Raw genomic sequence first — 13,487 nt, 5'->3', positions numbered from 1 at the left:
GAGATTATCTCAAGCAAACCACTGAGCTTCAACCTTCTCTGACATGAACTGCCACGCCGCATAATGGCACAAAGCACACGCAGATCGGCCTGGTTGACGCTCTCAAGTCCAAACAAGAATAACCAAAGCAAGGGCTTGGCTGCTTGTTTCTAAACACCACAGGTAAGTGTAACCTCACTGCTAGAGTACTTCTTCAAAACTATACAGCAGTTGATACATTATATATATGCTTCAGTGAAATGCACACATTCATTAGTGAATGAGAAATCCACCTAAGCGCACGTGAAAAGTGGCAACACAGGTCAAAAAATTTTCTGAAAACACAATTTGTAAACTACTGCACTCGATGCTCAAAGCCCTTTCCTAAATCTAGAAGAACGCGGATATCACAGCTTCTTGCATCAATACATCACAAACCAAGCTAGATACCAAGTTCTATAAATAAGGCGCCACTAGAGATGCCACTTGATCACTTTCAGATCAAGCTTTGTCAGTACATTCCTTATTCATCCTCCTGAATATTTACCTGCAATCCAACACCTTCCAGTTCCTTGGTATACATAAAAACTAAATTTAAAAGAAATCTTGTAGGCAAATAAATAGACAAACTAAGCACAAAGGAAGATGCATCTTTTTTTCTACATTAAGTTTACATTCCAAGAGACAGTCATGCCTCTCAGGTGTAAAACCACAGGAAGCTGGTTTCGTAGCTATCAGAAACAGATTTGCTTAGTGGGATCTGTCTGTGCTCTAAAGACAGAGAAGACCACGGGAGCCAGCTCTGGGAAGCCAGCAGGATAACCTGACAGTGGCACACATCCTTTAGTAGCGGCAGTGTGTCTAGCTCTGAAAGACAGCAATGCTCCCTGGTACTTTTCCCAACAAATGACATGGACTACGTCCATACAGTTTCTGGGAACAAAATGTGCAGGCGTCAACGAGGACGGCCTCAGAGTTTCTTGGATACACCTACTGGCAAACAGGGAGGAAACTCTCACCGACTGTCAGAGATCTCCTCGTCTTCACCCTTCTCCTTTTCTTAAGGCTTGCTCAGACCTCATTAAGAGCTGCTTTCACCCCCAGCCACCCCATGCCTCTGGCTCACATCTGCCAGGCACCATCCTCTTGCACAGGACAGGAGGCGCACACGCAGGTCGCAGGCTCTCGTCAGGGCCAGGCGCACCTGCTGGTGACAATGCTTATTTTGGAAGGGCCTGAGGGTCACCTGTGTTATGGATTTGTGGGTAAGGAAAAGGCAGCGCTGCTGAAGGTCTTTACCTTCCCAAAAAACTGTGGAGAAAGGCAACTCAGGAGTATGGCAAACTCCCCGTGAACCTTCTGGGCCCATTTTAGCACAGCAGGAGCCTGGCAGCAACCCAGTCGGTCTGCTGCCATTCACTGCCTGGCTCTAAAGAGACTCCCAAGATAAGAGTTAAGAGAGATACTCTGAGGAGCAGGCTGTCACTCTTCCTTTGATCATCGAAACTGATATCACGGAATTTACTCAAAAAAAAAGGGGACTGGTTACAGGTGATAAAATGTGGCCAGATTTTTTTTAAGAAATGGAGAAAAATTGAACAGAGATAGCCCATATCTATGGACACAGCAGGAAAAAGAAATCAGAAACTTGATGAGGAGGTAGAGAGGTACTTTGCAGATTTGGCAATAAATATCAGGGACAACCATGCCACAGAATCATGTTATTCCTGCCAAAACCTCTCGTAAAACAGATTCCTAACATACTAAGAGCCACGTACCCATACTATGCACATACATTGATAAGTGGAGCAATAACAAGTACCAAAGCATTTTATTTTATAAACGTGTGGTGTCAAGAAAGGAAACAAGAAAATTACATCTGACCTTTGGAATAAGTTCTTAGTGTGATTCTAGCCAAATCCACATTTGTCACAGTTTCTCCAACACACTGCATATTCTCCTGAGTGATTTAAGTACAAAAAATAATAATAAAAAAAAGCCAGATACATAATTCAAGAAGTGCTGTCAAGCTTATTTTACCACGCCAAAGAGAATCCAAAGGCATGTGATGCGATGCAGGATGCATCTTCTTCATAAGACAATGTGTCAGAACGCTACTGGGAAGCAGTCGAACTGGTGCAGGCAAGAGAAGAAAGGGCTGCAAAAGCTGACATTTAACAAAGCTTCCATGTAACAAAATGCCTGACAAAAGATGGATCTCAGGAGAAATGCATGTTTCTTATCTGTTGGATTTAGTCACTCTCACACATTTTATTACCTTTTCTTCCTCTGCTTGTGCATGCCCCACCCCCAACACCAAGAAGCATTTCTTCTGTCCTTTCCTGTTTCCCATCATTTTCAGATGGGAATTCATGCACTCACATAAAAGGCTGGTGATTCAGTGACCAGGGTGCACCTACAGCACATAGACAGTCCCCCAAAGGAAGAAAAAAAAAAAAAAGGTGAAGGAGGAGAGAAAATGGGAGCGGCTACACTCTGGGCATAGCGCACAAAGTCCCACCTGGATCCCCCTTTCCACCACCCATCTACCCCCCAGCCTCCCAATTCGGGGCCAGCTGCTGCCCCCCAAGGGAAGCCCTGGGACAAGGCGCGAGTTTAGGGTAAGGGGTGCTGGTACTGGATTTGGGATGAGCCTTCCTGGGAAGCGAAAGCAAAGGCGTGGAGCTGAGGCACGGTTTGCTCCCAGGCGGTACCGCACTGGGTCACGCCACGCGAGGGGTCAGCGCTAACCGCTCTGCTGGCCCCAGCTTTGGGAGGCACTCTCGTGTCCGGGCACGCTGGCACAGAGCAGCACATTTTCTGCATATTCATGACATTCTGCATTTGAATAGTAAGTACCAGATTAATTGCAATGTCTGGATTAAATGCACTGGAATAACTCAGGAGAAAAGGAGAAGCACATGCTGTAAAACCAGAGAGACTTGCTGCATCCACTTACCCTAGCTGGGCTTCCCTTCCTGTCACAGTAGGCTTCAAGTACAGCACGGGAAGCCCGCTTATGTTTGAAAACTGCTGGTCTGCAGACCCCAGAGCACTGACTCGTCACGTTTCCTCCAAGCTGAATTACTTACCTGAACTGGAGGGCTTTTTTGGTGGTGGTAGGAAGCTTTTTTATTGTGAGAAAGGAGGATGTACACTTCTCCCAGCTCTGCTCTAAAGGATTGTATCACCCTTGAAAATTGACACCGTTTGCTCACATAAACTGATTTTGGAGCACTGCAGTCTTCCCAGTCCTTAAAACACCAGCTTCCATCACAGTGTTCTGTCTTCAGATACAAACCATTGCTTTAAACACAGCATTAGCAGGTCAATAAAAAAAAAATAATCTTACATAATGCTTAAGGAGCCAGTGGTGTAGTATCTTGTAGATGTGAGTAGCCTTTTTTTAAGGCACAGCCCGATTATTCCAATGAAATTACACGACCCAGACCATTACTTAATGTTTAGTTGTTGCAATCCTCAGCGTATCTATACAAATAAGTTAAAACAAACACACGCACGGGGGCTGCTCTTTTCCTCACAACCTCTGCCAGAAAGCACACATGCTTCCACACGTTTGTAGCCAAGCCTGCTACAAGGTGGTTTATTTACAAAACAAAACCAAAGACTAAAACCCGCCGAAACCATCCTGACTACAGCCAGATGAGACTGGCATCCGAACAGACAGGAGCACCTGCTGTCCTGCAAAGAGCGCTTGCTTAACGCGCAGAAAATCTTCCATCAGGCTGCTCTAATTCATCTGGGACGAGTTCCATAGGTTACTGCTGGCAGCGACAGGGTCCAACTGGAGCTCAGGACCGCGTGCGTCACGCTTTGATTTCGATTCAATAGCACAGCATTAGCGCTTCGCATCCCCTGCAACCTCTACGGGCAGGGCTACTGAACCGAAATGTATGAGGGAAGGGAGCTGTTAACAAACCACTACAAATAAATAAAACAAGTAAGAGGTGCCTACTGCACTAACAGTTAATCAAGATGACAAATATTTTACATCAAAGGTCCACTAAAGCACTCCACAGTCTGAGTATCCACTATAATGTAAGTAACTAAGAAAATACCAGGGAAACCACCTTCTATCCTCTCCGATTTTATGCTTTTGCAACACTAAAAACATGACAATAATAAAGTGGGACAAGTCTCAGTATTATTCTTTTATTTTCTTTTTTTTTTTTAAATAAAAAGAAAAAGAGAACAAAAAGCCTCATTCCAGCTTTCTACAGTACCAGCACCGCAGCTTGCCATTTGCAGATATTCTTTACAGCTCAGCTAGCAGGGACAACCCTCCTCTTCCATTCTTGTCCCTAAATTAAAGCTTAGATTACGTAGGACGATACAAAAAGTGCCTGAGCAGAGTTGTCGCTTGCTGAGCGAGCGTGCAGAAGGCGAGCTGCACAGGCACACGCACCCCAGTTGCATACCAGCCCCCATATGTCAAGGCTGTAGAGCAGCAGGGGTATTTCTGGCTTTGCATATTAATACTCCGTTCCTCCTTTGGACTACGGGAAGATAGGCAGAAAATGCCTATAGTAAAAATAATGCGACCTTCCTTGCTAATGAGGATTTGCACTATTGCTAAAGCGACGCTCTCTGAAATATATAAGAGAGAAATGGGAATTGTCCCACCCCACCCCACCACTGCACGGTCTCCTCTCCCACCCACCCCACGCTCGGCTCCAGGGGCGAAGAGGAAAGCTGCACACTTGCTCGTGGTGCCAAGACCACTACAAGCAGACAAGGGGCAGCAGCAATCTTTTCAGCCTGGGCACTGACAGCAGGCCAGCGAGGCCAGGAGCTCGCAGGCTCTGCCTCACTGCTGACCCCGTGCCAGGGGGCACACAGCTGAAGCCTCACCTGTGGAGACGATGCCAAGAGGCAAGCCAGGAGCTGGAGCTGTTTGCAGCCCCTGCAGCACCGGCACCCTGATTTCCCACCAGGAGCTAAGTCGGTGGGGCTGTTTGTTTGACTGAAACAGACCTAACATCTGAAGAGCTGCAGTAGATGCCCCAGACCTGCAAGCGAGTCCAGCCACGGCAGGAGGGAGGGATCAAAAGCACAGCAGAGGGAAGAAGACAAAATCCTCAGAGACCCAAAGCTATGAAAGGTCTAAGTACCTTTCCAAAACTTCCAAACCTAGAAGTCACCTTAAACCCCGGAAAGAACATGAATGCCCACCTTCACTTGCTGTTTACATCTTGGATTGGAAGGAAGAAGATGGACTGGGTGAAAATAAAATACTTATGGCTCGTGACTCTACCACGTAGGTTCACTCCGCAGGATCAGGGGGAGCACGGCAACACCATGCTAAGCTGTACAGCAGCATTTGCCCCCCTTTATTTCATTTGGCAACAACAAATTACACCTCACACTGACCTTTAGCATTTAGATGTATTTAATCCCAAAACTCAAAAGTACACAAAGGAAAAAAAAAAAAAAAAAAAAAGAGAAGGATAGCTGCTTTGTAAACTTCCCAACAGTCCTTTCTAGCGCTAGAAAAAAAAAAGTTTCAGTTTTCCAAACAGCTCTACAGCGACAAAATATTAAAACCAGGATAGTTGTTTTAAATGAACGGGCTTGTCTTCAGTTCTATACAGCTGATCAGTTTTATGGGGTTAATCCCACAATGGAGGCTTCCCTCCCTTGTTCCCCGTACCCCTGCACCATGGAGCCTACTCTTTGACAGGCTTCGCACATCTCTAGACACACTGTGGGTTTACAGCTGATATTTCAGAATATTCTGTCTCATCACATTATCCTCATCTTATGTCAAAAAAATGAAACAGCGACAAAACCATTCAGAAGTTCTTCGGGCACAAAGTATCTGGAGGTTTGGTTAGAAGCCACAAAAGCCCAGACCAAACATTTCTTCAACATAAGTGACCCTTGTATTTAGAGAACACCAGAAATACAGATTAAATCTCAATTTCTCCCGAAACTGTGGTGGATTTTGTTGTTTTGACTGTTTTTAAATAATAGTAATAATCTTCCTCCATCTCTTTATGCTATTTCCTCTAAATAGACTGAAGATTACAAGAAATAAAGGGAATCCTCGGCAGATGATGAAAGTGATTAGAGGCTTAGGAAGGCTTCCATATGAGGAGAGATTATTAAAAAGACTGCCTCGTGTACAGAGGAGATGAATGGGAGGGATCATAAAAGAGACACGGAAAATTAGAAGAGACAGGCCAGAGGACATTTTTCATCACCCGAATACAAGAAAAGCAGCAGACTTCTGTATTTTTTTTTAATGTAAGCCTTTTTTTGGTTGTGTTGAGATAAGAATCGGCTCATCCACAGCACACTGGTTCTATTGCGAGTCTCACTAAGGCTGAGTGCCCAACAAGATTGAAAATAGGAATCCCCATTTGTTGATTAAAAATAAATAGCACATCCACATCTGTTCCAGGTGAGATTTTTCTTGATCCATAAAGAAATAATTGTTACTATTTCGGATGAGATACTAACGAAAAGTTCTGCATATGCTCCAGCCTGAGAGGAATCCTGTAGCTAGGACTTCCTGCATCTCTGTCTCAAGCACCTGGTGTTGGTTAAAAGCAGGCTGTGTCACTGCAGGGACTTATCATGGGGTGCAGTAAGGGACTCGTGGTTTAGTTGTGCTAGAAGAGGGCTTTCCTTCTACAAGGCCACGCGCATAAATACATAACCGTGATGAATCGTGGAGTACTCTTGCTCTGTAAGGGTTACGAGATCAAGGGTGAAGAGCAATGCCCTGATCAGCAGCAAAAAAAAAAATAATCAGCACCCAGGCTTCTCAGGTCTAAATAGGACAAGCTGGTGAGCTCTGAGAGGTGAGAGCTTTAATATGGCCTTGCCGGGTGGTCCTGAAGCACAGGTTAACACAACGAGGCAAAAATTAGCACAGTCAAGCTAGTCTGAGCATCAGGAGCATTGCTACTGTGATAGCACAGCCCTCTGCACGGACTTGCCCCATAAGGAGCCTGGTGTGGACAGAACCTGAGCACCTCTGGTCTCGTTTTGCAGTACCTGCTGCAAAAAATGAGTCCCTGAGAAAGCACCAAGACACTCCTCAGCTGTCCGGCAAGCTACATTCAAGTGAGAGCAGCACTTGGTACACAACAGCTGAAAACGCAGCCATTGCTCCCGTATCTCGTTCTACTTCCTGGCTTAGGTTGTTTTTGAGAGATTTGGGTTAGTTTTCTGAGTGCTGCAGAACTGACCAGTGGTGGACACGAAGCGCAGGGAAGCTGCAGCCCGTGGCAGCTGCTATTAGCAGAGGTGAGCTGAACCACCCTGCACAGCTCCCACCTGTGCCCCAGACAGAGCGAGCTGCAGCGGCCCCTCTGGTGCTGGGGAAGGGGCGAGGCAGGAATAGCACCCCAGAAGGGCACCCTGACAGCTGGGGGGGGGCTGGGTGACTTTCCAGAACCAAGGTAACAAGCCTAGCCCAAACACACCCCCGCCACGAAATACCACAGCAGGAAGGCACCTGCACCATTACGCTGCAGAGGTTTTATGCCCTGCCCCGTGCTGCCACGCTCCTGGGACTCGGCCAGGGAAGGGAACAGGCGCCCGACCTCTCCCTCCGAGTACTTGACCTCCTTAGGCAGCACTAAATCCCCCCACGTTAAGAACGGCTTGGCTGCCCCTCATTAAAGTATTTTCTTTCTTTCAGGCGCTGGGATCTTTGCACAAAACGTGACGTGGTTCATCAGAAAGTTGTTAGCACAGCCCAGGAAGCCATACTCCAAGTGGCCTCAAACAGGAAGGTACCGAAGAGACCCGCTGCATTGTGCCGAAGGTGGTTTTTAACTGCAACACAAATTGTAAAACCTTTTCCCCTCAGATACTAATGTTTACAAACTCAGAAGGCTACATTCACAGTAAGTTGCTCTAGCACTTCTGCAAACTGAATCTGGTGATGCCTTCCTACAGCTGTGGCACAGTCTTCTTCCCCATCCACAAAAGGCTTTACTTTCTCACGAGAAAAATCCTTAGAGGGGCATAAAGGACACAGGCAGCAAGCCACAGGGCCGGGGAAGTCCTTCAGAACCTTCCCACCCCAAAACTAGACTCAGTAGCCTGTTTTAGGCAGACTATGAGGCCCAGCAACTACTTTGCCGCTCCTTCCCCCAAGCTGTATTAAGTGCATCTCCCCCTATTTACTGCGTGCTGTCCCCATCACGCCGATATAACCAGCTCCAAGACCTTCTTCACCCTGGCAGGTCCCCCAGGTGTGCTGGGTTCCCTGAGCATCCTCCCACCAACCCTGTCCTGCTGTGTTTGTTCTCTGTGTTGCTTTTTGCCATGAATGTTTCAGAACAGGAGGTTTATCTCCAGCTGCTCAGCTGCTTTTTATTCAGTCTGTAAGAGAGAAACAGCATCCTGCTTTCTTGCTCCTTTCCTGCGCAATACCACCGATTGTAGCCACTCCGGAGCCTGGCCATTTCTATTCCTCTGGTTAAGGCATTAAGAGGAATGTAGAAGTTACCCAGGAAAAAAAATCCTATTTGTCCCTAATAAGCACAAATGGATTTAGTGCAAGCTCTTGCCATCATCTGGAATATACAACCTGCTGCTACCACCCCTGCCAATTATACTGCAGGTTGCATGAGATCTGGCACAACCTGTAAAGCCTAGACCCTGGAGCAACGCAATTATACGCGACTCTAGGAACTCTTTAGTGAGTTACATTTCCGACTCCCATGGCTGCAGAAACAGAAGGAGAGGCTAAACCTGGTGAAAATAAACTCAGAACCAGACAGAAGCCCAGTGCTTTCATGAAGCTGTCTTAAGAGCGCGATTTATTTTTCCATACGCAGGCACTGCGCTGAATGTTAATCACGGTACCTCACGCTTTTAAGCAGATCAACTAAACTATAGGACGGAGGCTTCTGTTTCAACTCCTAAGCATGTTCAAAATCAGCCTCGAAGGCAAGCAACTTTCTTCCACGGCCACATTAAGTTAGAGAGCAAATTACTCTTTCAGCAAAAGCAATGGGGGAAAACCAACTGGCTCGACTCGTTACGAGCAACACCAAGGCAACACACAAAACCCCTTACTGCGTTGTGGCTGTTGCACCCGGCTTGCAGGATAAGGAGCACCCTACAAGTCGGTCGTGAAGAAGCAGAAAGCCGAACCAACACCTTTTTCTTCACACACAGACCTAATCCCCACGCTTCAAACTGGAAAAAAGCTCGCTTAGCAGCGCACCCGGGCTCTCACCTGGGCACCGAGGACAGCGGGGGGGTCCTGCTGACCCCCAGCGGGCTGAGCGGCTCCCCCAGCCCCACAGCCCGCAGCAGGAGCCGCCTGCCCTACAGCCCCGCACCTGTGGGAGCCGAGCCCGGGGGCTGTGCGCTGCCTGCCCCCCTCATCCCCTCGCCTTACCCGCGTCTTGCGGCGCCGGTGCCGCTCGGGGTCCGAGTACGTCCTGTCCACGGCCAGCGCCGTGTCGCTGCCCGGCATGGCGGCGGGGGGGGGGGTCCCGCTACCCGCAGCCCCGCTCCCGGCCGCGCTACTGAGGGCTCGGGGCCGGCGCGGCGCGGCGCGGGAGGGCCGGGCACGCCCGGGGGGAGGCGGCATGGCTCGGCGGCGCCTCAGCCGCCACACCCGCCTTAACCCCTCCGCACCGGGACGGGGAGAGCTGAGCTGGTAGCCACAGCCCCTATAGTCACAGCCCCCATAGTCACAGCCCTCACAGTCACAGCCCCCGTCCTCCTGCCGCTTTGGTTGGGGCTCCTCAGGAAGGCTCCGGCTCCTCACCCTCCAGATGGACTCCAGTTGGCCACCTCGAGTCCTCCTCCTGTGGTAGATTTGCACTAACCGAGGTGCCGTGGCCGCAGGGAAGCCCCACAAAGCACCACCAAGCCGTAAAGGTTCAGAAATCCGACATGAGGCACCACAAGCCCTAATGGTGCCGTTCAGGGCGGTTTCAGCGCAAGGTTTTGACAATTTGGGATGGGGTGAGGCGCCCTGGGCACGGCTGGGTGCCGCACCTGGGGAGTCCCCCACACGCAGGGCTTTCCACAAAGCACACAAATTCCGTCAAAGCCCCTAAATAATCAGTGCTCACAGTTTCCAAAGCGGTGGAGCATGACAACCGATGACATTTCAGTCCCTGTTACACATACGAGATAAACCTTTCAGTGTGCTAGCATACGGGAGCTCCAAACCATGCTCGTGAACACATCTTGCAGCGCATCACCCTCTACTTAAATTGCTAAGAGCTGAGCAGAATTCTTTTTGCATTTATTTTCAGAATACCTATGCCAAGAAGCACATTTAAATCAGTAACGCTGAACACATGTTAAACTCTTGAAAAGTAAAAGCTGAATACTCTTTCTATAGTCACTCAGCAAATTGTACCTGAGAAGTACTTTTCCCTTTCCTGGAATAAGTATAATAGTTGTCACCACTTCTTCTTTGTGACACAAAGTGAACATGGAGTTCCTTCCAAAGTGAATGAGGGCTTCACCTTTTAGGCAGCTGCTGCGATGTGCGTGCATGAGTCACGCCGCCTTTCTTCTCTAGTGAGAGACAGCAAGAGTCCCAGGGCATACGCATGTATAAACATATATACATGTCAACACAGCGAACTGCCCTGGAGGGGGTTACAGCAGAAAAAATAAATAAATCCCTGCCACTATTTACATTTTTATTGGAATCTCATGTACTGAGATAACACCGCTATCAGAGGGAATTATCTGACACAAGGGCCTCCTTGTTTTCATCAAATGAGGTTTTCAGAAATGAAAGAACTGACATTCCAAAGGGAAAAAATAAATCCTAGAACTAACCTTCTTGGCAGGTGTTTCTTCTTCAACTCTAACATCAGTCTTTTACAAAGTTATCCCAAATTCAAAGATCATTATTTGCCCTGTGCAGTATTGGTGTAACCCAAGCCACACAGGCTGCCTGCACACAAGTGATGCCTTGCCATTCTTCCTATACTCATGTAGCTGGACAAGACAGCTGAAGCTGAAAGGCTGTCGGGAAAAAGCTTTAAAATGGGAACTGGATTTCTTCAGTCCCTCAGTTCAGACATGAAAGTTAATTCATGACTCAAAATGTGCCCCACGGAGGGAAACTCTGGAGGTAAAGGTCAGTAAGAATAATTAAATAGGCAAATGTTGTGGGTTTGGGGTTTTCACTGAAGTGATAATTGCACATTTCCAAAGAGGACCGTGCAATTTCCAGCACCTAGGATGAAACGTCCTCACTTCCTCAGGAACTTTCAGGATTTTTTTTTAAGCCTTGCCAGATGTAGTTGATCAAAGCATAGAGAGGATAGGTAGACGGAAAAAGGGCACATAAAAGACTTCAGTTGGTTGGCTTTTGAGTAATAGAAGGCTTACTGTAAATCATAGTTGACTCAAAAATTTGGAGTTTTATTTAAATAATATCAGCTTTATTTAAATAATATCAGAGGCTAGCAGGAAGATCATGAAATTTCTCTTCCAAGACAGGGGTGTGTACTATATATTTAGAAGGAAGTTGTGTGCAGTTGGTCAAAGTGGTATTAACACATATACCATATACCAATACATAAACAAAGAAAGCACTCTCTTCTGCCACAGCTTCTAGGAAGAAAAGACGACACAGTCAGTCTCACAAGACCCAGGTGTGGCATTAGGTGTGCCTTCCAGTCAGGTTTGTTTGCTCGGGCACCGCTATCGGCGGTGGCAGTCCCTGCCGTGCATACCAGCTCCAGCAGCATCCGAGTGCTGTGCACTGGCGGCTTCCCGGAGGAGCTGTGAGCACGGGGCAGCCGGCTGAGCAGCTGGGAACACCTGCTGGGCACGGCAGCAAGCTACCGTGGAGCAGAAACAGCAGCTTGGGCAGAAGCACCCATCCCACAGGTGAGGAGAGCCCGTCCCACAAGCTGAATTAGAAGCTGTTGCCATCTCAGCAGCCTCTGCAGGTGCCACTCTTTGCAAGCATCTCCAGTAAAGGGCTCCTTGCTTATGCTGGATAGATCACCTGTGTCTTCAGAATGCAATCAAGTGTACACCAAACTGTGGTGCCATGCAGCCATCCGTCCAGCTGAAGGCTGCTCCTTTCCCCTCTACTCTTCCCCCTCACCCTTGTGCAGGTCTGTAGCAGGAGCAGGAAGACCGCTATCCTACAGCACATTTACTGAACATGTTTCATTTTGTTTGGCTGAGCACAGACAATTCCCTCTCCTCACACACACAGAGCTGCTTTGCACAGCTCTCTTTCCCCACTCCAAAAGGCAGGACTGCCCGAACACGGCACAACACTGCACAGCACAGTGCTTCTGGCAGCCTCACCAGATATTTCCTCTCACTGTTATTTTCAGAAGCCCACAGACCTGGAATAAATGCTCTTCCCACACACTGCACCCATTCCCAAATGAACTTTCCATCTGCTAAAGCAAAGACTTCCAAATATTGGCAGGAACTTGAGGCTGAGCTCAAAGTGACATGGGTAGAAGTGGTAGCCCCTAGATGAATTCTCTCATCCCTTGTTCTTCTGACAAGGTAATTTTTAATTCATTTCTATGGTTTAAGTTAATGATAGAACTGTTATATCACCCCAGCCATCCACTGTGTCATTTTGAAGTTCAGATTTCTCAAAATCATTCATCAACTTCCCAGCCGTCCTTAGAGGCACAGAGGAACTTCATCCTTTTCCAATGCCTTTCCTCACTTCAGGACACTGGCACCACCCACAGCGATTAACTCCTGATGTTTACATCATTTTGTTGTCCTTTTCTAAGAAGTGACCTTTTAAAAAATGTTGCAAATTATTGAAGATCCGATTAAGCTTAGGATCGCTGAACAAGGGCATACACCAGTGTATGCAGCTCCCCGTGGGACAGACGTCAGTGCAGGTTTGCCTGCATTGTCCTGTTTTGGGAAAGTAAGATCCCTGGAGGGGCAGCAGAGGCAGTGACCACGTGAGATTTCTACGGATGAGTCCCATCTCACGACCCTGCATGGGCTGCATCGTTGTCATCCATTTGATGATGACATCCAATGACCCTACTCTCTAGACGCAGCCATCCCATCTGGGAGCACGCGTTTATAAGAAGAGAACCACATCACCTTTCTTCCATGGAGAACCTTGAGCTTTCCAGAATTAAAAGTGCTATTATTAAATGCTGTGTTCTGAAGTTGTTGGGACAACTGATACATACAGTGCTAAGTATATATTGGCCAAGGCACACTCAGGAAGAAGGCGAAGGTCCCTTTTTCCACAGCGGTAACATCTGTATGCTAAACAGGATACTGGGGCTTTTTATGAGAGACTTTTTAATGTGCCCTCCAAACCTTTTTCCAAAAGCTTGTTACGACCGGTCTCCAGGGAAAAGTCCTACGTGATGAGAGACTGTCGGCACCGTTTCTAAATCTGACAGCAAATGGGACAGTGCTGAGTGACACTGGCCTTGCAGTCATCCACGAGCACGCGGTCACCGTTCTCAGTGTTTCTGCCAAAGCATGAGCCTTTCACACCCACAGGAAAGGAGATACTCCGTCTGCACCAA

At 47.7% G+C, this 13,487-nt stretch overlaps 1 protein-coding gene across 3 annotated transcripts in view; it reads right to left on the bottom strand.

Annotated features, from left to right (window-relative positions):
* Positions 1–13,487, bottom strand: part of TMCC3 (transmembrane and coiled-coil domain family 3) — a 130,471-nt gene that overhangs the window by 34,099 nt on the left and 82,885 nt on the right. Inside the window, exon 1 of one of the 3 annotated variants that reach the window (XM_032194351.1) lies at positions 9,368–9,487. The exons of the other annotated variants lie outside the window; for them this stretch is intronic. Coding sequence (XP_032050242.1) covers positions 9,368–9,445 — 78 coding nt within the window. The 5' untranslated portion in view covers positions 9,446–9,487. Of the gene's footprint in view, positions 1–9,367; positions 9,488–13,487 lie in introns of those variants that run through there. 3 annotated transcript variants of the gene reach the window in all.

Source organism: Aythya fuligula, chromosome 1 (genome assembly GCF_009819795.1).
Source record: "Aythya fuligula isolate bAytFul2 chromosome 1, bAytFul2.pri, whole genome shotgun sequence".
Taxonomy (NCBI): Eukaryota; Metazoa; Chordata; class Aves; order Anseriformes; family Anatidae; genus Aythya; species Aythya fuligula.
This window is presented reverse-complemented; position numbering and strand designations above follow the sequence as displayed.